The sequence below is a fragment of the Callorhinus ursinus genome, unplaced genomic scaffold, assembly GCF_003265705.2.
Source record: "Callorhinus ursinus isolate GAN/ISIS: 27379988/994484 unplaced genomic scaffold, GSC_fseal_2.0 scaffold58, whole genome shotgun sequence".
NCBI lineage: Eukaryota > Metazoa > Chordata > Mammalia > Carnivora > Otariidae > Callorhinus > Callorhinus ursinus.
In genome coordinates, this window is record NW_027397120.1 from 37,601 (window position 1) to 62,423 (window position 24,823).

At 40.8% G+C, this 24,823-nt stretch overlaps 1 protein-coding gene across 15 annotated transcripts in view; it reads right to left on the bottom strand.

Moving 5' to 3' along the window:
- The window catches only part of LOC112830424 (zinc finger protein 717-like), a 23,238-nt gene extending 1,528 nt beyond the window's left edge, over positions 1-21,710 (bottom strand). The window contains exons 1-7 of one of the 15 annotated variants that reach the window (XM_073884639.1): positions 21,651-21,703; positions 20,849-21,007; positions 18,737-18,920; positions 18,417-18,569; positions 6,256-6,400; positions 5,760-5,852; positions 1,259-3,585 (exon numbers count right to left, since the gene is read on the bottom strand). In XM_073884639.1, the coding sequence (XP_073740740.1) occupies positions 1,787-3,585; positions 5,760-5,852; positions 6,256-6,400; positions 18,417-18,431 (2,052 nt within the window). In that variant the 5' untranslated portion in view covers positions 18,432-18,569; positions 18,737-18,920; positions 20,849-21,007; positions 21,651-21,703 and the 3' untranslated portion in view covers positions 1,259-1,786. Of the gene's footprint in view, positions 1-1,258; positions 3,586-4,879; positions 5,025-5,759; positions 5,853-6,255; positions 6,401-18,416; positions 18,570-18,736; positions 18,921-20,839; positions 21,008-21,554 lie in introns of those variants that run through there. The other 14 variants (XM_073884640.1, XR_012375859.1, XR_012375858.1 and 11 more) reach the window with 14 other exon arrangements.
- Between the last annotated feature and the right edge of the window lie 3,113 nt (positions 21,711-24,823).

Consider the following 24,823-nt stretch of genomic DNA (forward strand, 5'->3'; position numbering starts at 1 on the left):
GTTTGAAAATAAAACTCTTTCTCCTTCCCAGCTTCTCCAGGCAGAAAAAAAAGATCCCTAAAGTATGAAATGACTTTTGGCTAAAGATCACATTCAGGACACTATCAGCAAAATGGAGGCTCAGTAAATCTCAGACCAAGGATGTTGCTAACCCTGAGACTCTTAAGAGTGTGCCCTGTCAATCCTCACAATAGATGATAAATAGGGCTTTTACAAATCTTAGGGCCATTGTCCCCACATCACTCTCAGTTTGAGGCAGAGTGGATCCTGTTCCAGAAGTATGGGGATGACTTTCGTCTAATGGAGTGGATTACAATTTAATATATCAAAAATCCAAAAACTTCTTAAAGGGAATTAAATCCATTTGAATAAAGGGTTTAGAGACAGTTCAAATGAAAAGAGTCCTCTGGGCAGGAAATACAACTGAGGAGACTAGTTAGTAAAAAAAAAAAAAAATCAGGGTATGTCTTGTAGAAGAGAGATGACTGAGTGCAGAAGTCTTTGGAAGTCATTCCCAGAACCACGGCATCCTAATCAAGGAACTGATGGGGGCCCTGCTAGACTTCAGAGTTTCTGTGGACCACAGATGGCTAAGTGCCTCCCAATTCCCCTCCCCTTTGAGTGGACTGAGTCTCCCATCTCCATGCTACACTGTGTGTTGTGTGCAGGGCACCTAAGTGCTCACTTCAGGTCACATGGCTTCAGATTAAGAGTAACCACACAGAAGGGACTGTGCCCAAACAATGTGCACCTGGTCCTGATACAGATGATGGGGTCCTAGATTTTGCCAAGCAGCTTTCTAAATTGGAATCCTTTCAGTGTTATAGTTTGCACGTGTAAGTGATGTGAACTCTGTGGCCAGAAAGTGGATAGTGTCCTACTGTATTTTCCAAAGATGGCCACGCTACTATGTCCCATCCCACATACTCTTTTGTAAGATGCTTTTACATCAAGAGGTGGAGTCTATTACTCCACCCCTTACAATCTTCAGGGCCCTATAACTACCCTGAATAGAAAAATTCACAATTGACACTGTGCTACTTACCAGGCATAGTATTGCCAAATGTCCCCCTTAGAGGCAAAATCACCCCAAGCAGAGAACATATGGTCTATAGTCTTCAAAAATTTTTCTCCAATACAGTATCTGTCATTTCTATCTGAAATTTTTTATCCACATTACCGGATAGTTTTCCCTTCACGAAAAATTCACTGATAAACACAAAGTTGGACATTTTGTTGAAAATTTGGACACATTAAAGATATTTATAAGGTTTTACTTTATTCTCAGTGTTCAATGAGGTGTCTCTGGCCAATAATGGCATTCCTGCATTTATTAAATTTCTTTCTTCCTATGATTTCTTTGATTTTTTTCCATCCATTGATTTGGGAGTGAACTCAAGTTCTTTCCTATGTGAATCTCCTACACAATGACTGGTAACTTCTCAGAGAAGCCTACCTCAAATTCATAAAGTGAACTGGCTACAATGGACTCACAGTGTTGTAAATAGGTTACACATAGAAGGGTTCAACAGGAAATATTTCTCACTCAGGTAAGTACAAGTGAAGATTTTTGAGGTGGAGTTGGGAAGATCTCTGCCCTCCCCAATCAATCCTTTCTGCCTTAAGTCATGGTTGCCATCTATGGCTCCAAAGACAAACCTGCGGGTAATCTGCACTTCAGGAGCACAAGGAATGAAAAATCAGCAAACGCAAGTAAGTTTTTTTGTGGCCAGACACGGAAATAATGTTCATAATTTGTGTTCATGATCTCTTGGCCATAGCTCAATTACACACTTCCACCCACAGTAAAGGGAGGCTGAGACATGCAGGCTAACTGTGTGCCCAACACAAAGAGAAAGTGAGTTTGGGTATACATATAGCCAGTCTCTGCCCCACATGACTTCTCCCCAGTGTGAGTTCTCTGATGTTTGCTGAGGTGTGATTTCTGACAGAAGGTTTTCCCACATTCATTACACTCATAGGGTTTCTCTCCTGTGTGAGTTCTCTGGTGCACAGTCAGGGCTGACTTCTGGTAGAAAGTTTTCCTACATTCTTTACATACATAGCGTTTCTCTCCTGTGTGAGTTCTCTGATGTCTATTGAGAGTTGACTTCTCACAAAAGGTCTTCCAACATTCATTACATTTATAAGGTTTCTCACCTGTGTGAGTTCTCTGGTGTACAGTGAGTTTTGATTTCTGGTAGAAAGTCTTCCCACATTCCTTACATTCATAGGGTTTCTCACCTGTGTGAAGTCTCAGATGCACAGTGAGCTTTGGCTTTACACAGAAAGATTTCCCACATTCGTTACATTTATAAGGTTTGTCTCTTGTGTGAGTTCTCTGATGTACGGTAAGAGCTGGGCGATGGCCAAAGGATTTCCCACATTCTTTACATTCATAAGGTCTCTCTCCTGTGTGAGTTCTCTGATGTGCAATGAGAACTGACTTCTTATGGAAGGTTTTACCACAATCATTGCATTCATGATGTGTCTCTCTATTGTGAATCCTTTGATGTACAGTGAGGGCTGACTTCTGGTAAAAGGATTTCCTACACTCATTACATTCATAGGGTTTCTCTCCTGTGTGTGTTCTCAGATGTACAGTGAGTTTGGTTTTCACAGAGAAGGATTTCCCACATTCATAACATTCATACGGTTTTTCTCCTGTGTGGGTTCTCTGATGAACAGTTAGGTGTGACTTATGGCAGAAAGATTTCTCACATTCGATACATGCATAGGGTTTCTCCCCTGTATGAGTTCTCCGATGTATTGTAAGAACTGTTTTACTGATGAAGGTTTTCTCACACTCACTGCATTTATAGGGTTTCTCTCCTGTGTGTATTTTCTGATGTTTACTGAGATTAGACTTTTTGTAGAAAGTTTTGCCACATACATCACATTCAAAAGTTTTCTCTCCTAACTGAGTTCTTGAAAGTGGAGTGAGGTGTAATTTCTTGCTGAAATTATCCCCACTTTGATTACATTTATGGTGTTGCTCCTTGAAATCAGCTCTATGAAGATTCGACTGTGTTGTTTTCACACAAAAGGTGTTCTCCCATTCCTTACATCTACAGTGACCCTCCCCTATGTGAGTTCTCTCTTGGGCAATGAGAGCTGACTTGTCACAGGCTCTCCAATATTCATCATATTTATAGGCAGGCTCTCCCATGTGAGTACTGCTATGTGTAAAGAAGGTTGCCTCCTTGTTGAAGCCCTTCCCTTGCCCACCAAATTCAAAAGGTGGCTGCAAAATTTGATCCTTCTGATGAAAACTACAATGCTCGCCATACCTGAGGGGTTTCCCAGTTGTATTATGGTCCTCAGGCTTCTCTCCAACATGCATCTCATCAGGCTCACCAGGGAGAAACATGTTCTGACACACATTAAACTCCTCTAGCTTCATTCCTGAACAGTTTCCATTATTTATAATCAGGTTTGAAAGGTAGATTGCACTCAAATTAAATGGTTTTCCCAAGCTGGTTCTCTCCTTAGTTGACATTTTGTCATTGGCAAATCCAACTTGCCACACATGTCTGCTCTGATGCTCCTGGTGGGTCTCAATCAGTTCATCTGCAGTCTGGACATCTAAAATGAGACAAAGTAACCATATCTGTGAACCACATCTAAGCATTTTTTTATGGAATGTTTGTATAAGAATGAAGCAGTTTCTTTCCATCACAGTAGGATACGAATTGTGAAGAATCAATAATGGATATGATTATGATAAGCATATGATTTTTCTTTCTAATGAATTGATGTAACAAATTACACGAATAGATTCTCTAATATCAAATCATGGTTTTAGTTGTCGGTTTTGCTTTTTTAAGTTTCTTTTCTCCTTTCTGGATCCATGAGGAAATATTCGGTCACAATATTCACCTCTTCCCTAGCCACGGATTTTGGTTGAATTCTTTCATCTGCCATTTGTGTTCCTGTTCTATTTCCTGTTTTCTCTCCTAATAACTCCTTGTACTTGGCCTTTTCTCATCACTCAGCTTTGAAGATGACAAGATCCTCCTGGATCGGCTACTTTAGGATGCAGTAGAGGACCATTTGTCTGTCACCTAAGTGGGGATATTGCTTAGGACAAGGATTTGCACCCACGTTTATTTTTTTACTCCTCTCTGGGGGGTGCCTATGAGCACCTGTGGAGTTTCTCAAAGGCATCCTCTCTCTTTCTCCATGCTAGGCAAAGACAGCTTTCTCCTAATTCCTAATGAAATCCTACATCCCTGGCTTCTCACAACCATAACAGGTACAGGAAACTGGTTCATCACTTTGTGCAACTCCTCCCTGCTAGTCTAAAAGATTTAGGTTGGGCGCCTGGGTGCCTCAGTCGGTTAGGCATCTGCCTTCAGCTCAGGTCATGATCCCGGGGTCCTGGGATCAAGCCCTACATCAGGCCCCCTGCTCAGTGGTGAGTCTGCTTTTCCCTCACCCTCTGTGATTGCTTTCGCTCTCACTCTCTCTCAAAAAAAATTTTAAAAATTTAAAAATTAAAAAAAAGATTTAGGTTCCACAACCCAGACTATGCCCACCATCATTGAAAAACCTTTCTAGCTCCTACTTAGATTAAAAAAAAAAAAAAAAAAAAAAAAAATCCCTGGCATTCTCACCCCACTTCATGATACAACAATCCCTACCTGGTAATTCACTGCTTCTGAAGACTTCTATCTTGCACTTCAGAGTTTCAGTTGTCTTTGAGTTCCACTGAAACTGGAGTCCCACACATTTCTCATTCTTTTTTCTTTTCTAACAATGATTTCCACAAGAGAAGGTAAACATGCTAACTTCAGATTCCAATCCCAAAGTTTGAGTCCCCCATCCTGAAACTCTTCATCCTATTAGCTCTGGACCCACAATCTCTAGTTTCTCATACCATGTCACAAACCACCTCTTTCCATGCTGAAGAATTTGCTGGGTCCTCCTCAGTTTCATGATCTCTGATGTCGTAGTTCACGAGATTTCCACCAGGACTTCTTCTCTCATGTTCTTAATAATTCCAGAGGCCACCTCCTCTAATCCTGGCAGTTTAGGGTTAAGAATTTCCCAATTTACATCTCCAGTATGGTGATGGACATCTATCCCCTACTCTAGATTATGTATGCACTCATATATGACATGTGGAAATGGAAAGTAGTCATCTCAATTTAAGCTCTACCAGTGTAAATACTTAATCGCCCTAAAACTGCCTTCTGAGAACCCTTCAAATGATAATACACCACAATTTTCTCTCTCTTGTCCTCATTAAATATACTTTAGGGTTCTTACTTCACTACTTAACATATATGTTTGTTTCATTTTCCTTCTCAAGAAACTTCAAGTTCCATAAAAAGGACATTTTTTTGATTACTGTTGTTATCTGCATAAGAAAATGACCACTGCCTAAAATTTTCCAATTAATATACTGAAAGAATAAACAAATGTATGAATAAATGCCTTAAAGCAAACAGTCCTTGAAAATGGACAAGAGGAGAACAATAAGAATCTAGAGAAAGTAACAAACCAAAAAAAAAAAAAAAAATGCCAAGAGATGCAGCTGGGTATTGGATTTTGGGTAAGTCTAAGAAAATAGAAGGTGATTAAAAAAAGGGGACATTTGTGTGTGAGAGCCATATTTTGAGAGTGAAGAATGCATGAGTCTGACACATGCAGACTCACTGTCCTAAGGTCTGGACCTGGGAAAAAACAGCCCAGCACGGCTACCATCTGCTGTGCTCCCCTCATCCCAGAGCCCTGCCCAGTATGCACGGACTGACCTGGGAGGCTCTGGGCTGGGGCTTCCTCTACAGTCCACGGCTCTGCTCCTTGCTCCAACTTGACAATCACCTCAGGTTTGGTAATGCAGTGCCCTGTGGATCAGAAATACAGTGGGACTTTTAACAAACTGCTTAAGTTTCAAGGCCTTTGAAGAATGACAAGAGCACAGCCGCAAGAACTGTACAACAGAGGGCCGGTGTGAACCTCTGGTTGGAGGGTGAACACTCTGGTTGGAGGTGTGAACCTCTGGTTGGAGGGTGAACACTCTGGTTGGAGGGGTGAACACTCTGGTTGGAGGTGTGAGCCTCTGATTGGAGAGGTGAACCTCTGGTTGGAGGTGTGAACCTCTGATTGGAGGGGTGAACACTCTCGTTGGAGGGGTGAACACTGGTTGGAGGGTGAACACTCTGGGCCTCGAATCTTAAACCCAAGTAGCATTTAACTTCATGAACAGTTGCACATTTGCCAATGAAGAAAAAAACTGCTCACACTTACAAGGACACTTCCACTCACCCAGTGACACCAGGCTACTGTACGTCTCCAGCATCACAACCCTGTACAGGGTACGCTGAGCATCGTCCAGGTCCTGCCACTCCTCCCAGGAGAAGTTCACAGCCACATCCTCAAATGACACCAACTCCTGTAATGACACATGTCTCAATTCAAGGCATCAGCCTGGATCAGAACAGAGTCTGGGAGTTCATTCTCTTCTGTGTGTTTTGTCTTGTACAAAATACACCATGGTTTGTACTCTGTACTGTGGGGTAAAGTGATACCACAGTAGAAATTTCCTACTTCTGTGTTAATTCATTTGTTTCTAAAAATACTATCATAAAGTTTCTCTTATACCTTGAACTGTCCTTGTTGCTGGAGATGGAAAGACAAATAAAATTCTGCTCCTCAGCATGTATGATCTGGTAATGGAGGCATATGTATAAAGACATACTTGAAATACTGCACTAGATAAACCAGGTTAAACACACGTTTAACGTAGACTAGAGTAATAAAGGGGAAAACAGCTGTCCTTTGTACTATCCAGTTACACTTCACTGAAGAGCCAAACATGTTAGCTGTTCCATGTGAACCCCATGTTCTCACAAATATGAGGCTATAGCAGAAGTCACAAGAGCAAGACGAACACATTCTACATTAACAGAAGCACAAACAGTGCCATGTCGAAGTGACTGCTCCTGGGCTGTGGTGAGAGATAAAGGCAGTAAAGGTATTTAAGGAACTGATTATAGTGGTTCTGCAGTTAAATATTTGACCGAACTCCAAAAGAACAAATGTGATGTACTCACATTGTCTTTTGTTTTTACAAATTAAAAGCATGTAAAAGGCATCCTAATATTTCCTCCATATATCCCAAAGGGTTGCTTATATCTACCCCAGGGTAAGCACCTCCCACTTCCTACACCACAGGGTGTATATAGTGAGGGGCCCATAAAAAGAGGTAAGTTATGTAAAAGGGAACTAATGTAAAAAGAAAAAAGAAAAGAAAAAGCAGGAACAGAATTTGGCACTAATTTGCTCTGAGAAGGATGAAGGAGGAGTTTTCCTACCAGGCTGTCTGAACAACCAGCCAGACAGATATGAGTGCTGTAAGGTGGAACTGGAAAAGAGGACACAGGCGTGCACTGGGCACAAAAGACACAGATCTTGGACACAGCATGTTTGAAGTTTCTGTGGTCAGGTATGTAGGGATATCAAAATGGCAACTGGTTATATGACCTAGATCTCAGGAGAAATCTAAGTTGAAGATAAAGATTTGGGAAGCTGCAGAATTTTAGCAGTAGCTGACTGAAGCCACCAAGTGAATGAAAGAGCTCAAAGAGAAACCTAAGAGATTGAAAGGAGAAAAGGAACAGGTACCATGTTTTAGGAATACCAATATTTACTGACACAGAAAGAGACCATGACACAGAGAAAGAATTTCTAATGATTAGTCTAGGAATAGAAATAACCCCCATATTAAGAAATCTATTAAGACATGTCATCATAGTCATATTTCTGAAAAGCCCTATGATCATTTAAATAAACACTGAGCAGGTATCTACAAAATAACCTCCCATTTGTAATAACTATCAACAAAAGAGGATTTAGAGGATGCATCCTTAAAATGATACAATGTAAATGTCTCACCCCAAAGCCAGCATCACACTTAATGAGGAACCACTGGCATATAAGGATGCTCTACAACCACAGTTATTCAAAAATTTACAAGTGATAATAGTCAATGCAATTAAATAGAGATAAAATATAGTGAAAATGGTCATGATTTACATATATTTTTACCTAGAAAACCCAAGAATCCTATGACATATTCTATATAAAAAAAGAATTTTCTATAAGAAAATTTTATAAATTACCAGACTATAAAAAATATGTAAAAACATGTACATCAAGTTCATATACAAAAAAACATTAAAACTATAACAACAACAACAAAAAGCAGAATACATATCAACACATTAACAGAAAACATACCAAACCATGGCAGGGGAAAAAATATGAAGGATACAAAAAGAACTAACAAAGGAAAAGACACACCATATTCATGAATAGGAAGGATCTACATCAAAAACATCAATTCTCCCAAAATCAGTAAATTAATATAATTTATCCTAATAACACATTCTTAGATACACAAAAGATAATTTAAAAGTTCATATAGAAAATTTGGCAAGAAGGGCGCCTGGGTGGCTCAGATGGTTAAGCGTCTGCCTTCGGCTCGGGTCATGATCCCGGGGTCCTGGGATCGAGTCCCACATCGGGCTCCCTGCTCCTTGGGAGCCTGCTTCTCCCTCTGCTTCTCTCTCTCTCTCTCTCTGTCTCTCATGAATAAAATAAAATCAAAAAAAAAAAAAAGAAAGAAAATTTGGCAAGAATTTGACAAGAGGTGGGGCAACTCCACTCAGACAAAGAAACCTGAGAAGCAGCACAGCAGGCCCCACCCAAGAAGACAGACTGAAAGAACACGTGGACTACAACTTTATGGATCCCACACGACTGTAAAACTCCAGCAGCAGGGGAAAATAGTATATTGCACTACAGGTGTTTTCTCATGATTCATTTATCTTTCAGTCTAACATTTTCCATTTCTTTTTTTTTTTTTAACTTTTTCCCATTTCAACTAGATTCTTGTTTTACCAACTTATGTTCTTAAATCACTTTTTAACTTTTATTTTTTACATCTACACTTTACAGACATATGCTTCATTTTAGTCCTTTTTTCACTCTATTCAATTTTATTTCATTATATAAATATATATGTACATGTATACACACACACACACACACACACATATATATATAAGTTTTGCTTTCTTTGCAATTTTGAGATGTAGTGTCTTCTAACACACAGACCGAAATTCGATCAGGAACAAGTAGATCGCTCTGCTTTGTCCACCCTGCAAGTTTATAGTCTCTCCCCACCCTTTTTTTATCGTTTTGTTTCGTTTTGGTTTTGTTTGCTTTTCCATGATGGCTTCTGACCACTTTGGATTTTTCTAGGGTGTATTTTGCTTGGATCATGGTTGTTATTTTGGACTCTGTTCATTTGCTCACCCAGCCTTCTCTGTACAAAATGACTAGAAGTAGAAATTCACAACAAAAGAAAGAACCAGAGGCAATGTTCTCTGCCACAGAGCTAATCGATATGGATATAAGATGTCAGAGATGGAATTCAGGATAGCAATTATAAAGTTAATAGCTAGGCTTGAAAAAAGCACAATGACAATGCAGAAATCTAAGTGCAGAAATGAGATCTAATCAGGCCAAACTTAAAAATGCTATGAGTAATATGCAGTCTAAATTGGTTGCTCAAACAGCTAGGGTAAATGAGGCAGGAGAGACTAAGTCATCTAGAAGACAGGCTGATGGAAAGGAAGGGAGTTGAGGAAAAGAGAGAAAGAAAACTCAGAGCCCATGAAGAAAGGCTTTGAGCAATTAATGATGCCCTGAAACGAACCAATGTCAGAATTACTGCGGTGCCTGAGTGGGAGGGAAGAGAAAGAGGGACAGAAGGTATATTTAAGCAAATCATAGCTGGGACCTACCCTAATCTGAGGAAGGAAACAAGTATTCATATCCAAGAGGCAGAGAGGACCCTTTCCAAAATCAAAAAAATTGATCAACACCCCAACATGTAATAGTGAAGCTTGCATATCCTAGAAAAAAAGAAGCTATCCTGTGCGCAGCTAGGGAGAGCAGGTTCCTTACATATGGAGAGAGGAACATCAGAATAACATCAGACCACTCCACAGAAACCTGGCAAGCCAGAAAGTGCTGGTATGAGATATTCAGGGTACTAAATGAGAAGAACATGTAGCCAAGAATTCATTATCTAGCAAGGCTGTCATTCAGAATGTAAGGAGAGATAAAGAGCTTCCAGGACAAACAGAAACTAAAAGATTATGTGACCACCAAGCCAGCCCTGCAAGAAATATTAAGGGGGATCCTGTAAGTGAAGACAGACCCCAAGAGTACCATAGACCAGAAAGTAACAGAGACACTCTACAGAAACAGGGACTTTACAGGCAATACAATGGCACTAAATATTTTTCAATAGTTACTCTGAATGTAAATGGGCTAAATGTTCCAATCAAAAGACAAAGGTATCAGATTGGATAAAAAAGCAAAAACCATCCATATACTGTCTAGAAGAGTCTCATTTTAGACCTAAAGACACCTCCAGACTGAAAATGAGGGCGTGGAAAACCATTTACCAAACTAACAGACCTTAAAAGAAAGCTGGGGTAGCAATTCTCCTACCAGACAAATTAGATTTTAAACCGAAGATATAGTAGTAAGAGATGAAGAAGGACACTATATCATGTTCAACAAGAAGATCGAACAACTGGAAATATCTAAGTCCCAACAAGGGAGCAGCCAATTATATAAACCAATTAATAACCAAATCAAACAAACATATTGATAATATATTAATAGGAGACATCAACACCCCACTCATAGCAATGGACAAATCATCTAAGCAAAAGATCAATAAAGAAACAAGAGCTTTGAATGACAAACTGGACCAGATGGACTTCACAGATATATACGGAACATTCCATCCTAAAGCAAGAAAACAGTCATTCTTCTCAAGTGCACATAGAACTTTCTCCAGAATACATCACATACTAGGTCACAAATCAGGTCTCAACCGATACGAAAAGACTGAGCGTATTCCCTGCATGTTTTCAGACCACAGTGCTTTGAAACTGAAACTCAATCACAAGAAGAAAGTTGTAAGGAAATCAAACATTTAGAGGTTAACGAGCATCCTGCTAAAGAATGAATGGGTCAATCAGGAAATCAAAGAGTTTAAAAAACTCATGGAAACTAATGAGAATAAAAACACATCGGTTCAAAACCTTTGGGATACAGCAAAGGTGGTCCCAAGAGGGAAGTACATTGCAATACAAACCTCTCAAAAAAAATGAAATCTCGAATACACAAGTTAACCTTACACCTAAAGGACCTGAAGAACAGCAAATAAAGCCTAAACCAAGCAGGAGAAGAGATATAATAAAGATTAGAGCAGAAATCAACAAAACAGAAACTAGAAGTAGAACACATCAATGAAACTAGAAGATGGTTCTTTGAAAGAATTAATAAGATCGATAAACCTCTGGCCAGAATTATCCAAAAGAAAAGAGTAAGGGCCCAAATTAATAAAATCATGAATGAAAGGCAAGAGATCATGACCAACAGCAAGGAAATACAGACAATTTTAAGAATGTGTTAGGAGCAATTATATGCCAACAAATTAGGCAATCTGGAAGGAAAGGATGCATTCCTGGAAACTTATAAACTACCAAGACTGAAACAGGAAAAAATAGAAAATCTGAAGAGACCCATAACCAGGAAGGAAACTGAAGCATAATCAAAAATCCTCCAACAAACAGGAGTCCAGGGCCAGATGGCTTCCCACGGGAATTCTACCAACCATTTAAAGAAGAATACCTATGAAACTGTTTCAAAATATAGAAATGGAAGGAAAACTTCCAAACTCTTTCTATGAGGCCAGCATTACCTTGATCCCAAAACCAGAGAAAGACACCATCAAAAAGGAGAATTACAGACCGATTGTCCTGATGAACATGTATGCCAAAATACTCAACAAGATACCAGCCAAGAGGATCCAACAGTACATTAAAAGGATTATTCACCACATCCAGGTGGGATTTATTCCTGGGCTGCAAGGTTAATTCAACATCCACATATCAACGTGATAGATCACATTAATAAAACAAAAGACAAGGACCTTATGATTGTCTCAATAGATGCAGAAAAAGCATTTGACAAAATACAGCATCCTTTCCTGATTAAAACTCTCCACAGTGTAGGGATAGAAGGAACATACCTCAATATCATAAAAGCCATCTATGAAAAGCCCACAGCGGATAGCATTCTCAATGGGGAAAAACTGAGAGCTTTTCCCTTAAGGTCAAGAACACGAAAGGGATGCCCACTTTCACCCCTATTGTTCAACATAGTAGTGTAAGTCCTAGCTTCAGCAATCAGACAACAAAAAGAAAAGGTATTCAAATTAGCAAAGAAGTCAAACTCTCTCTCTTCACTGATGACATGATACTTTATGTGGAAAACCCAAAAGACTCCACCCCCAAATTACTAGAACTCATATAGCAATTCAGCAATGTGGCAGGATACAAAATCAATGCACAGAAATAAAAGCTGCTTTTCTATACACTAACAATGTAACTGTAGAAAGAGAAATTAAGGAATTGATTCCATTCACAATAGCAACAAAAACCAAAAGATACCTAGGAATAAATTAACCAAAGAGGTAAAGGATCTATACTCTAGAAACTACAGAACACTTATGAAAGAAATTGAGGAAGACAAAGATGGAAAACCTTTCCATGCTCATGGATTGGAAGAATAAACACTGTGAAAATATCTATCCTGCCCAGAGCAATTTACACTTTCAATGCCATCCCTATTAAAATACCACTGGCATTTTTCAAAGAGCTGGAACAAACAATCCTAAAATTTGTATGGAACCAGAAAAGACCCCAAATTGCCAAGGGAATGATGAAAAAGAAAAATAAAGCTGGGGGCATCATGTTGCCTGACTTCAAGCTATATTACCATCATGTTGCCTGACTTCAAGCTGTGATCACCAAGACAGCATGGTATTGGCACAAAAACAGACACGGAGACCAATAGAACAGAACAGAGACTCCAGAAATGGACCCTCAACTCTGTGGTCAACTAATCTTTGATAAATCAGAAAAAAATTTCCAATGGAAAAAAGACAGCCTCTTCAATAAGTGGTGCTGGGAAAATTGGACAGCTACATATAGAAGAATGAACCATACACAAAGATAAATTAAAAATGGATGAAAGATCTCAATGTGAGAATCCATCAAAATCCTAGAGGAGAACATAGGCAGTAACCTCTTCGACATGGGCTGCAGCAACTTCTTGCAAGACATGTCTCCAAAGGCAAGGGAAACAAAAGCGAAAATGAACTTTTGGGACTTCATCAAGATAAAAATCTTCTGCACAGCAAAGGAAACAGCCAACAAAACTAAGAGGCAACCCACGGAATGGGAGAAGATATTTGCAAATGACACTACAGATAAAGGGCTGATACCCAATATCTATAAAGAACTTCTCAAACTCAGCACTCAAAAAACAAATAACCCAAAAAAAAAAAAACAAATAACCCACTCAAAAAACGGGTAGAAGACATGAACAGACACTTCTCCAAAAAAGACATACAAATGGCCAACAGACACATGAAAAAGAGCTCCACATCACTTGTCATCAGGGAAATACAAGTCAAAACCACAATGAGATACCACCTTACACCAGTTAGAATGGCTAAAATTAACAAGATGGGGAACAACAAATGTTGGCGAGGATGCAGAGAAAGGGGAACCCTCTTATACTGTTGGTAGGAATGCAAGTTGGTGCAGCCACTCTGGAAAACAGTACGGAGGTTCCTCAGGATGTTAAAAACAGAGCTACCCTAGGACCCAGCAACTGCACTACTAGGTATTTACCCCAAATATAGAGATGTAGTGAAAAGAAGGGGCACACGCACCCCAATGTTCATAGCAGTAATGTCCACAATAGCCAAACTGTGGAAGGAGCCAAGATGTCCTTCAACAGATGAATGGATAAAGAAGATGTGTTTCATATATACAATGGAATATTATTCAGCCATCAGAAAGGATGAATACCTGCCATTTACATCAACGTGGATGGAACTGGAGGGTATTATGCTAAGTGAAATAAGTGAAACAGAGAAAGACAAATATCATATGGTTTCACTCATATGTGGAATATAAGAATAGTACAAAGGATCATAGGGGAAGGTAGGGAAAACTGAATGGGAAGAAATCAGAGAGGGAGACAAACCATGAGAAACTCCTGACTCCAGGAAACAAAGGGTTGTGGAAAGGGAGGTGGGAAGGGGATGGGGTTACTGGGTGATGGGCATTAAGGAGGTGTGATCAGCACTGGGTGTTATACTCAACCGTTTAATCATTGAACACCAAATCAGAAACTAATGATATATTATATGTTGGCTATTGAATTTAATTAAAAAAAAAAGAAAGATGGAGTGCCTGGATGGCTCAGTCCGTTAAGTGTCTGCTTTCAGCTCTGGTCATGATCCCAGGGTCCCAGGATCGAGCCCTGTCTCGGGCTCCCTGCTCAGCAGGGGGCCTCCTTCTCCCTCTCCCTCTGCTCCCCTGCTCCTGCTCTCTCTCTCAATAAAATCTTAAAAAAAAAAGAAAGAAAGAAAGAAAATTGGGCAAGAATAAAAAGAGTATGGTACGTTATGCTTCTGTTCACCAAAATTTAGTGTCCCTTCCTTATTAGTCAGCTCTGGCTGCCATAACAAATATCTTACACTGAAAGGATTAAAAGGAAAATTTCTTTTCTCAGATTTCTGTAGGCTAGGATGTCTAAATCAAGGTGTCAGTCAATTCCATTCCCAGTGCAAACTATCTTCCTGGCTTACAGATGGTCACCCTCTTGCTGTGTCTTCTCACAGTGGGGAGGTAAAGATCCCTCCTCTTCCTCTTCTCATAAGGCCAGCAATCCTATCAGATTAGGGCCCCACCTTTCAGACTTCATTTAATAATAATAACTTTCTAAAGGCTTGATCTCCAAATACAGTCACATTGACAGTTAGGGCTGGCCTTCAGCATATAAATTCTGGGGGTATACAATTTAATCCATAGCACTCCCTGTGGTGCCCCTCTCTGCAGAAGGATTAACATACCTTTGAGGTGGAACTCACATAAGGAGATCTGTGTTCCTCCATTTACCTTGCCTTGACCGATAATATGTGAATGGACATAACACATGTCACTTCTAAGTAGAAGCTGTAAGAGCCAGGCTTAGATCCCCATATTCTCCCTCTGTGAGAGGACCAACAATGTTACAGTTTAAAAACAAAACAACAACAAGAAAAAAAAAAACACAACTCCTCTGTCTGGAACACTGAATAAAGCAGAAAGGAGAAAAAACAAAGCCGACCCATGATGAATAGGTAGTATGAATAAGAAAGAAACCTTTCTTGTGGGCCTAATTGATAATGAATGGGCACCATAACCAGACAGAAACAAATACCAACAACAACAGCAACAGCAGTGCAAAGAAACTGGGAAGGGGGTGATCTACGCTACCAGGGGCTAAACGGCAGATCACAGTGTTACTTACAATAACCGTTACTTATGTAGGCAGTGTTACTGAAGTAACGTGAGTGGTATGTACCAAGTCAAATAATGTTTACCTCATGGGCTTAGCGCTTTAGAAAAAGAGGTGGGAGGGGCGCCTGGGTGGCTCAGATGGTTAAGCATATATGCCTTTGGCTCAGGTCATGATCCCAGAGTCCTGGGATGGAGCCCCATGTCTGGCTCCTGGCTCGGCAGGGAGCCTGCTTCTCCCTCTGCCTCTCCCCCTGCTCGTGCTCTCTCTCTCTCTCTCTCTCTCTCTGTATCTCTGTGTCTCGAAGAATAAATAAAATTAAAAAAAAAAGAGGTGGGAAAACATTATTAGTAGTAAATATCAGCTACTAGTCACTGCCTTTAGTAAAGTACTATAGGAAAGTGATGAGCTCAGGGGGAAATAAACAGTCCAGTTTGCAGGGATGAAAGAAAAGTGAGAAATACTAGAAATCTGGGAACATGTAGCACTGAAAAACTTTCTAAGTATTTCCCATTTTAACTGTTATTAAGGCTGAAAAAATTGTCTCTTCCAGTTCTTACAGAAAAAAATACGAGAAATGCTTTGAGAGTCAAGAGTAATTAAATTCAACTTCATGGGAGTAACAAATATAAGTTATGACCACAACATGCTATGACACAACTGAACCTTGAAGACACCATGTTAACTAAAATAGTCAGTCGCAGGAAGATGAATACTGCATGGCTTCACTTATAGAGGCTCAATTCATGGACACAGAAAATAAAACCGTGGTTGCCAAAGGCTGAGTTAGAGGGGATAGGCTGTTGGTATTTAATGAGTAGAGCAACATTTGGGAAAGATGAAAAATTTCTGGAGATCTTCACAACAATATGAAGATAACTAATGAAATTGAACTGTACTCTTAAAAATGGTCAGAATGAAAACAATGGATCATGGATCACCACATCAAAAACTAATGATGTATCGTATGGTGACTAACATAATAAAATAAAATTAAAAAAAAAAAAGTCAGAATGGCCAATTTGAAGTTATGTATATTTTATCAAAATTTTAAAGTTAACCAACTTTTCACCAATTTCTAGTCCAAAATGACTTATGTTGATGCATACATCCATTTCTCCCTACTCATTTCAAGAGATTAGCAGAAATAGCAGAAAATTAAATATTCTTTAACAGCACTGAACACATGACAGGTCATTTTTGAACTCGCAATTCATAATTCTATGATAATAAAAACTATAAATAAAAATCACTGAAAATTTTATACAAATAAAAAGACAAAAATTATCAAAATCTGTGCTCCTTGCTTTTATACTTTTGCCTGTCTTCACCTTAAACTTTATTCCAATATATCTAATTCCTTAGTGCTTTCTCCAGCTGGACTCTTCAAGCTGCCCCCACACATGTGGCTAGCAGCACAGCTCAAGAGGGACTGAACCTGATCAACAAGCAAACACATCATTCTTCAGGTTCGGCCGAGAATGACAATACCAATGTAAAACAGAAAGTTCCTTACTTGTGAGCACCGATGCAGATATTAGGTAAAATCGAAAGAACAAAAGTAGCAGGACTTCACATTAAATGAGATTACACCTGAGAGGGAGGGAGGGAGCCAGGAGAAATCCCATTTGAGTCACTGGATAAATGGAGGAAGTATCATACATGAGGGAAGAAAGGAAGATGTGCTTTTCACATAGGACTCGCTCAGTTTGAGGTGTCTTCTGGGTGGCTACAAAAGAAGCACTCACCAGGGAGCTGAACCTGTGGTCGAAAGGCTAGGGACGAGGTCCAAGCTGGAGAGAGGAACTGTCAAGACTGTCAAACCACAGGGGGCCAAATAATTCAAGAAAAGCCATATAGTATGAAAATGGGGCCCAGATCGGAACATTTGGATGAGCTACCTTCAGGAGAGGAAATAAACAAATCACCAGGGAGGCTAACAGGCTAACACCATAAAAGCTAACAGACAAGAATGTCCAGGAGAAAATCCTGGACAGTAGTTTTACTACAGCAGAAGATTCAAGGAAGGCAAAGCCTACAGTCATTGAACCAAACTATAATCTGGGTTGATATGTAGGTTGTGGTTATTTCTCCACTTAGAAGATGTGAACTAAGACAACACTGAGTAGGTTAGAGTGCAAATGAGTCGTAGAACTATTTGTCAGAAAATACAACTTTGAACAGTCGGATGCTCAACCTACACAGACAGACTGGCTGAGAGAAACATGTAGAGAGTTATTTATTTATTTATTTATTTATTTTAATATTTTATTTATTTGACAGAGAGAGAGAGGGAGGGAACACAAGCAAGGGGAGCTGCAGAGGGAGAGGGAGAAGCAGGCTCTCCACTGTGCAGGGAGCCCGATGTGGGGCTCGATCCCATGACCTGAGCCGAAGGCAGACGCTAAACCAACTGAGCCACCCAGGCGCCCGTGGAGAGTTATTTAAAGACCTTCAGTCCATTCAGTCCTACAGAAATCCCAAGATTTGGATCAAATAGGGCCTTGGATCATGGATTGAGTGGGGCCCTCCAAAAGCTGCCTGGGACACCATTTTAGCAAAGCTTATTAAGCGAGTTGTGTTTTAGGTAACCATCACCACTGCAGAGTGCTGCAAATGTTGATTTCCAGACTGGTAGCAAAACACCGTCCACTGCATCAATTTTCATGTCCCAAGAGAATGTGGCCTCTTCTAAGGGTCCTTTCTGAACAGGTAGCAACTGTGTGTGTCTTTTTGCCATGGCATCAGAAACACCAGAGACCAATCTGCACTCACCTTGGATGACTCTACGGTCATATAACCTGCCCATATCTACATGCCACCTTTATCAGGTCTATGTATATCTCCCTAAAGCTGCATTTTACTTATTTCTATTTTTCTATTTTAAAGTATAAGCCCTTCCTCATCAAGCTTATGAAGCCCCATGTAAAACAAGTTGAGGGATAAACAAACAAACAACTCACCAGAGATGTATTCATCTCCCACAGTTCTTGGAAACTCAGAGGACTCTGGAAAGATAGCTGGGAGAGAAGGCAAATGGACTAGGGTCATGACAGGACGGCTGTGGCTTGCTCCCAGATCCTGGATTCTCTTGTCTGAAATGCTCTACACATTAGCTAGAAAAGACAATTGAGAGAGAGAGAGCACCTTCTGTGGGACAAGAATATTTTACACCTTGAGAAAGGGCAGGAAAGACCCTATTGAAGGAGTACCCACAAGCCCATTAATTTACATATACAGTTTATTTTTAGTTAATCAAAACACCTATTTCCTACTGACTTACCAATAGTTAATAGTAAGGGGCGCCTGGGTGGCTCAGATGGTTAAGCGTCTGCCTTCGGCTCAGGTCATGATCCCAGGGTCCTGGGATCGAGTCCCGCATCGGGCTCCCTGCTCCTTGGGAGCCTGCTTCTCCCTCTGCCTCTCTCTCTCTCTGTCTCTGTCTCTCATGAATAAATAAATAAAATCTTTAAAAAAAAATAGTTAATAGTATCAAATTAAGATTTTGAAGATGCTTATTTAAATAATGATTAACTATGTTCCTATTAACAGAAATATACACGCAGGGTTTCAAAGTAGTGTCTCCATGAGGACACCTGTGGTTTAAATACCCCATCTTCATAGAACGTATATACCCTGCAACCAACATTTTTGGCCCATGACTTTATAGGAAAACATATACATAAGGTACACAGTACATTTTGTTGTGGTGCACTGTTCCAGTAATGGTTCTCAATGACTTGCTTCCCTGTATTCATTTCCTCCAAAACTGACATGGGCTTTGGCACTCGACCTGCTTTCATCAAAAGGAATTCAGCACATACAACCCAGACACAGGATGAAGAGTACTTTTCCACTAACATCTTGTGAAGAGGCCTGGGGTTAGCCTGATAGGGACAAATGGCTCAGCGAACAGCCAGCACCAACCACCAAAAAAGTAAATGAAGTCCTCTTCAACCAACCAACCTTAGTCATGGCACCATATGATTATGGCCTCTATTGTGAACCAGGCAACACTAGCACAGGAACTGATCAAGTAAACCTAGTCCCAAGTGCTGGGCCATAAGACTTCAAAAAAAATAAAATGACCCTTGTTTAAAGTCATTAAATGTGGGGCACCTGGGTGGCTCAGTTGGTTAAGTCTCTGCCTTCGGCTCAGGTCATGATCCCAGGGTCTGGGATCGAGTCCCACAGTGGACTTCTTGCTCTGCAGGGAGCCTGCTTCTCCCTCTGCCTGCCGCTCCCCCTGCTTGTGCTCTCTCTCTCTGACAAATAAATAAATTAATTAAAATCTTAAAAAATAAATAAAGTCATTAAATGTGGTTGGCCTGTTACCTAGCAAATGCTAAAGTGATACATTTAAACCCTCAAATTCAGTATGTTTTTACAAAAATTATATGGGGGAGAAAGTCTTGAATAACACACCAAGTACCATCAGCAGAAATTGACAACCACATACAGAACTTTTGAAGAGCATAAAGAATGCCCACTCGATGGATTTCAGTGAGTCTGCTGGAAGAGACCATGGGAATCACACAAAACTGTCTGCCTTTCAGAAGACTATGTCTTCACACCTTTACTTCATTACATGAGTCTGTTGATTACAGTTGGGCACATGCTGTGTTTTATTTACATTCTAAAAAAAATGGTTTAGAGAAGAAATGTGATGCAGTCTAATTTTCCCATTTTGCGCAATGAAAAATGGAAAAACAGGCTCCTGGCATTCCTGTAGAATTTTTTATTTTCACAGACCAGATTACTGGCATTGAGCGGGAAACACCTGTATTATAAATGCCTTGAGCAAAAGACATAAGATAGAGAAAGCATCAGGGAAAATGGGATAGGCATGTTTAAGGCAAGTTCTTCTAAGAAATGGTTGTTCTAAGTTGACCGCATTTATCAAAAATGATGTCAGAAACAAACGTGTTGTCGCTTAATTGTGGCAAAAGAGAGAACACTATCTAAAAGTCAGGATGCCTGATGTATGCGAGTCATGTGAGCCTGGCAGACCACTTATGTCCTCAAATCCATTTCCCCCCATCCTTCTTACAAGGCAGAGATGCCCTGGCAAACCCTTCCTGAGCCATCAGGAAGAAGATTCAAGACAGAGGAGCATCAGCACACCTCCAGCCGTGTTAGGTGGAGAGCGTTCAGACAACAGCAACGATGAGGGGAGAAGAAAGCAATGGGAGTTTCACGAACACAGGCAGCTGGCTTCTCTCAGCTGCAGCAGGTTATCCCTGCACCTCAGACCCCTCGGAGGAGTCACATTCCCGGGGCCTTTGCCCACCCGTCTCAGCCTGGCTCAGGTCTCCTGAAAGCAGGCCCAACCTTCCAGGAACACGCCGTCCCTGGTAACTTCTGCGGGGGGTGGAATCCCCCAAACCTTGTTCACCCTGGGCAGAAGCATCAGTAACTGCCTGGCCATGCCAAGTTAGGGTCTCCCTCTTTCTGGGGCTCTCCTGCCTCTGCTCTGAAGCGCGAGTGGGAGGGTGCAGGGGTAGTCGTGCTCCCGTTCACGGGGCGCCTCGCCTTCGTGCTTCCTAACAGCTACCTGCGTCCAGAGAAGACAAGACTGTCGTCCGGGGCCGAACCATCTCTCCCAGAACTGGCGGTCCCTGGAAACTAGGTCTTCCATCAACTTCTGTAAACGCAAGTGCTTGGCAGGCGGCGCAGCGGAGGGGACCTGACACTTGGCCTGCTGAGGGGACTCCAAGAAACCCCGCAGACACAACCGCCTCCCAGCAAGACCCGGGCGCGCACGCCCTTCACAGTGATTTCTACGGGAATCGGGGTCACTTCACTCTGCACCAAGACGCCCGCATCGGAGGTGGGCAAGAGGAACGTCCCAAAGCTTCCTGGCGCGGCCCCGGAGGCTTCGGTGGCAGGGCCGGAACGTGGACGCGGACCGTCTGCAGACCCACCCCGCCCTGCTGTCATCTTGCACACTCCACCGCCCACTGCGCCAAGCTCCCCGAAGCACACGCCGGGTCTTCCACAGCGTGCCTTCTCGCAGCGAAGCGACCTCTGCAAGCACAGCCCGAGGCGGCCCTGCCAGCGCCCCTCGCCCCGCGCGCCAAGCCCCGGTCCGTGGGTCGCACCTGCACGTCAGGTCCCGCCCCCGCCGAGTCCCCGCGCGCCGCAGGGCTCCCTTGCCACCTTCGCACCAACCTTCCGGGACACAAAAACCGACCCACCGGAGGCCGTGGCCGCAGCGGACGGAAACTTCCGGGCGGAAGAGGGGGCGGGTCCGCCCGTGCGCAGAAGGAACCCGGAAGACTCCCAGAGTCCTGTGCGGGAAGTCCTGCGGAATTCGAATTGTAGCGGGAGACTACATTTCCCACAAGCCTCGCGCTCAGTCCTTTAGGAGCCGCGGGAGGTGATGCGTCCAGCTGCCCTGGATAGGGCTATGATAGGTGAGAGGTGGTCTCTACCCACGTGACAATAACGGGGAATTCTGGTTCGTTATGAAATCTTGAAAGAGACATTGTAATTGGGAAAATTCTAATATGCGGGAAACATTCCATCGCATGAAATGTCAGCTGTAACTGTTAGTTGTAATAATGGTAGTGTGGTTGTAGAATGCACTCGGGTTTTTTTCCACTTGCATACTAAAACATGAAGTGAGATATCACAATGTCTGCATTTATTATAGAACTTTAAAAGCAGATATGGCAACGGTTTTTACTTTGTTAAATCAATATTATTAAAGTAGATCCTGGCGTTTGGGATGGTGAGCTCAGGTTCAACAAAAGACCACACGGGAAAGTGAAGTTTATTTACAGAAGTTTATTACTCACAGGTTGGAGGACCTATACCTCATGCTTCAAGGGGCCTCAAGACGAGGTCAAAACAGCGTGCAAGCAGAGCAAGTTCAGCAGAACCCGGAATACATGTCTTCATTAGGGTCCCCCCCGCGATGTGTTTGAAGTTCCAAAGCTAAAGCCAGGTGGGTCAATTCAAACCAAAAAGAGTGGAGTTTTGGTATGGTCCACGGGGGGCTTATCTAAGAGATCTACGAGGTGAAGGTTTTGGCAGGCAAGGGAAGGACTATCTAGGGAAGGACTAATGTCAGTCTGAGGTCCCAGCATGCCCCCTGGCCACACAAAATGGATGCAATGGCAGAAATATCATGGAGTAGTTCATCTAAACACTGGACAGCAGCACTCTATGAACCCATTAAGTAGATGCTAGTCCAAGTGCCTTCTTAGTACAATGGACATATATCAGTCTCATAAATAGATGCTATTCTCACCCACTAACTTCTAAACCATCAAAGGATGATATTCCACTGTTGGAAAACCTGCTCTAGCATATATACAGGAATAAAATAATTGTGTCATAGAGTGGGTGCACTCCAAAACAGTGCAAATTTACATTTCCAGTGTCTGGTAATTACTTGCCCAGAAACTCCAATGATTTTTCCATTCATAAATCCACTTATCAGAATCTTTACTTATTTATTTTCCTGAGTTGGACTTGAACATGCACTTCCCTTTCCTGGTTTCTGTGACACAAACAAACAAGTTCAACACACTGCTTTCTGCTGTCACTGCTGCACCTCTAGAAACAGGGATAGAACGGGTTTTTGTAATTGGGTTGATGTGGACTTTAGTGCTAGGGGTGGCGGTTGATTGTCTGGCCCATGACCTATCAGACCTATCTCTGGTTTTCCCTTTCCCTAAAATATGACCTCTGTTCAAATTCATGTATCTTTTCTGATCCTGCAGTTGCACCTCATTGGCTATATTATGCAGACCCAGGAAACTCAGCCTTTACTTTTCCATTCCCTTCTTTTCTCAGACTCTGGAGTCCCTAGCCTCCCTTCCTTGGTCTTCTGGATTCTACATTCCTCTCTTAAACACCTATTGGTGTGGTATTTGGAGATCCTTTAAATCCCTACCAAACATTCAAATGTTTGCTAATACATCAGTGAAGTTCTGGACCTGGGCTATTCTTGGTGTGAACTTTTAAGTTACTAATTCAATCTCTTCAGTTGTTTCAGATTCATTCACATTTTTGTTCTTGAATCAGTTTTGGTATTTTAGGTATTTTATGAATTTATCCATGTCATCTAAATTATCTAATTTAGTGGTGTACAATTGTTCATATAATTCCTTCTAAAACTGTTTAATTTTTGTAAGGTCTGTAGTAATGTCCCATCTTTCATTTCAGATTTTAGCAATTTGAGTCTTCTCTCTTTATTTCTTGATCAATTTACCTAATGTTTGTCAGTTTTGTTGATCTTTTCAAAGAACCTGCTTTTGGCTTCATTGATTTTCTCTTTTGTTTTTCTATTCTCTGTTTCATTTCTTTCTGTTCTAATTCTTCCTCTACTTACTTTAGATCAGTTTTCTTTTTTCAAGTGTCTTAAGGGGGAATATTACATTATTGACTCAAAATATCTTTTCTTTGGTCATATATGAATACATTGGCCCCCAAGCACTGCTTTAGTTGCCTCCCATGAGTTTTAGTAAGTTGGGTCTTAATTTTCAGTTATTTCAGCATACTTTCTAATTTCCTTTTTGATTTTTTCTTTGAGAGATAGTAATTTGGGGGTTTGTTAATTTCCAACATAGTTGTGAGTTTCCCTTACTACTTTCTGTTTTTATTTATGAAATCCACTCAATTGTGATTGGAGAATATGCTTTGTATTATTTCTATCATTTTATATATATTCTGGTTCATTTTATGGCTTTGTTTTTCTTGAAGAATGTTTTATGGGCAGTTGAGAAGAATGTTTATTCTGCTTTTGATGATTGGATTGCTCTGGACATGTTTGTTAGATCTAGTTGGTTTATGCTGTTGTTTGAATCTTTATTTTTTAGTTATTATTTTGCCTAGGTATTCTATTCACTATTAAAATGAGGTACTGAAGTTCCCAACCATTGTCACTGAATTGTCTTTTTCTCCCTTTATTTCTGTCAGTTTTTCTTACATGTATTTTGGAATTCTGTCATTAGGTGCATATGTTTATATAATTGCTATATCTTGGATTGGCAGTTTTTCATTGTAAAATGTCCATCTTTATCTCTTAATAACTTTTTTTTTTGCTTTAAAGACTATTTTGTCTAACATTAGTATGACCACTTTAGTATGGCATTTTTTGTGGATTTTTGTTGGAATTATATTTATTTTCCTACCCTTCTATTTTTAATCCATTTTTATCTTTGAATCTGTGTACAGCATAGACATAGATCTTGTTCTTTATCAAGTCTGACAATCTCTACTTTAGGATTGGATTGTTTAATCCACATTTAGTGTTACTGATATACTTGGATTTTTACTTGCAATTTTACTTTTTTCTGTTTCTCATATCTTTTTTTCATTCCTCTATCCCTCCTTACTGCTTTCTCTTGTGAAATAGTTA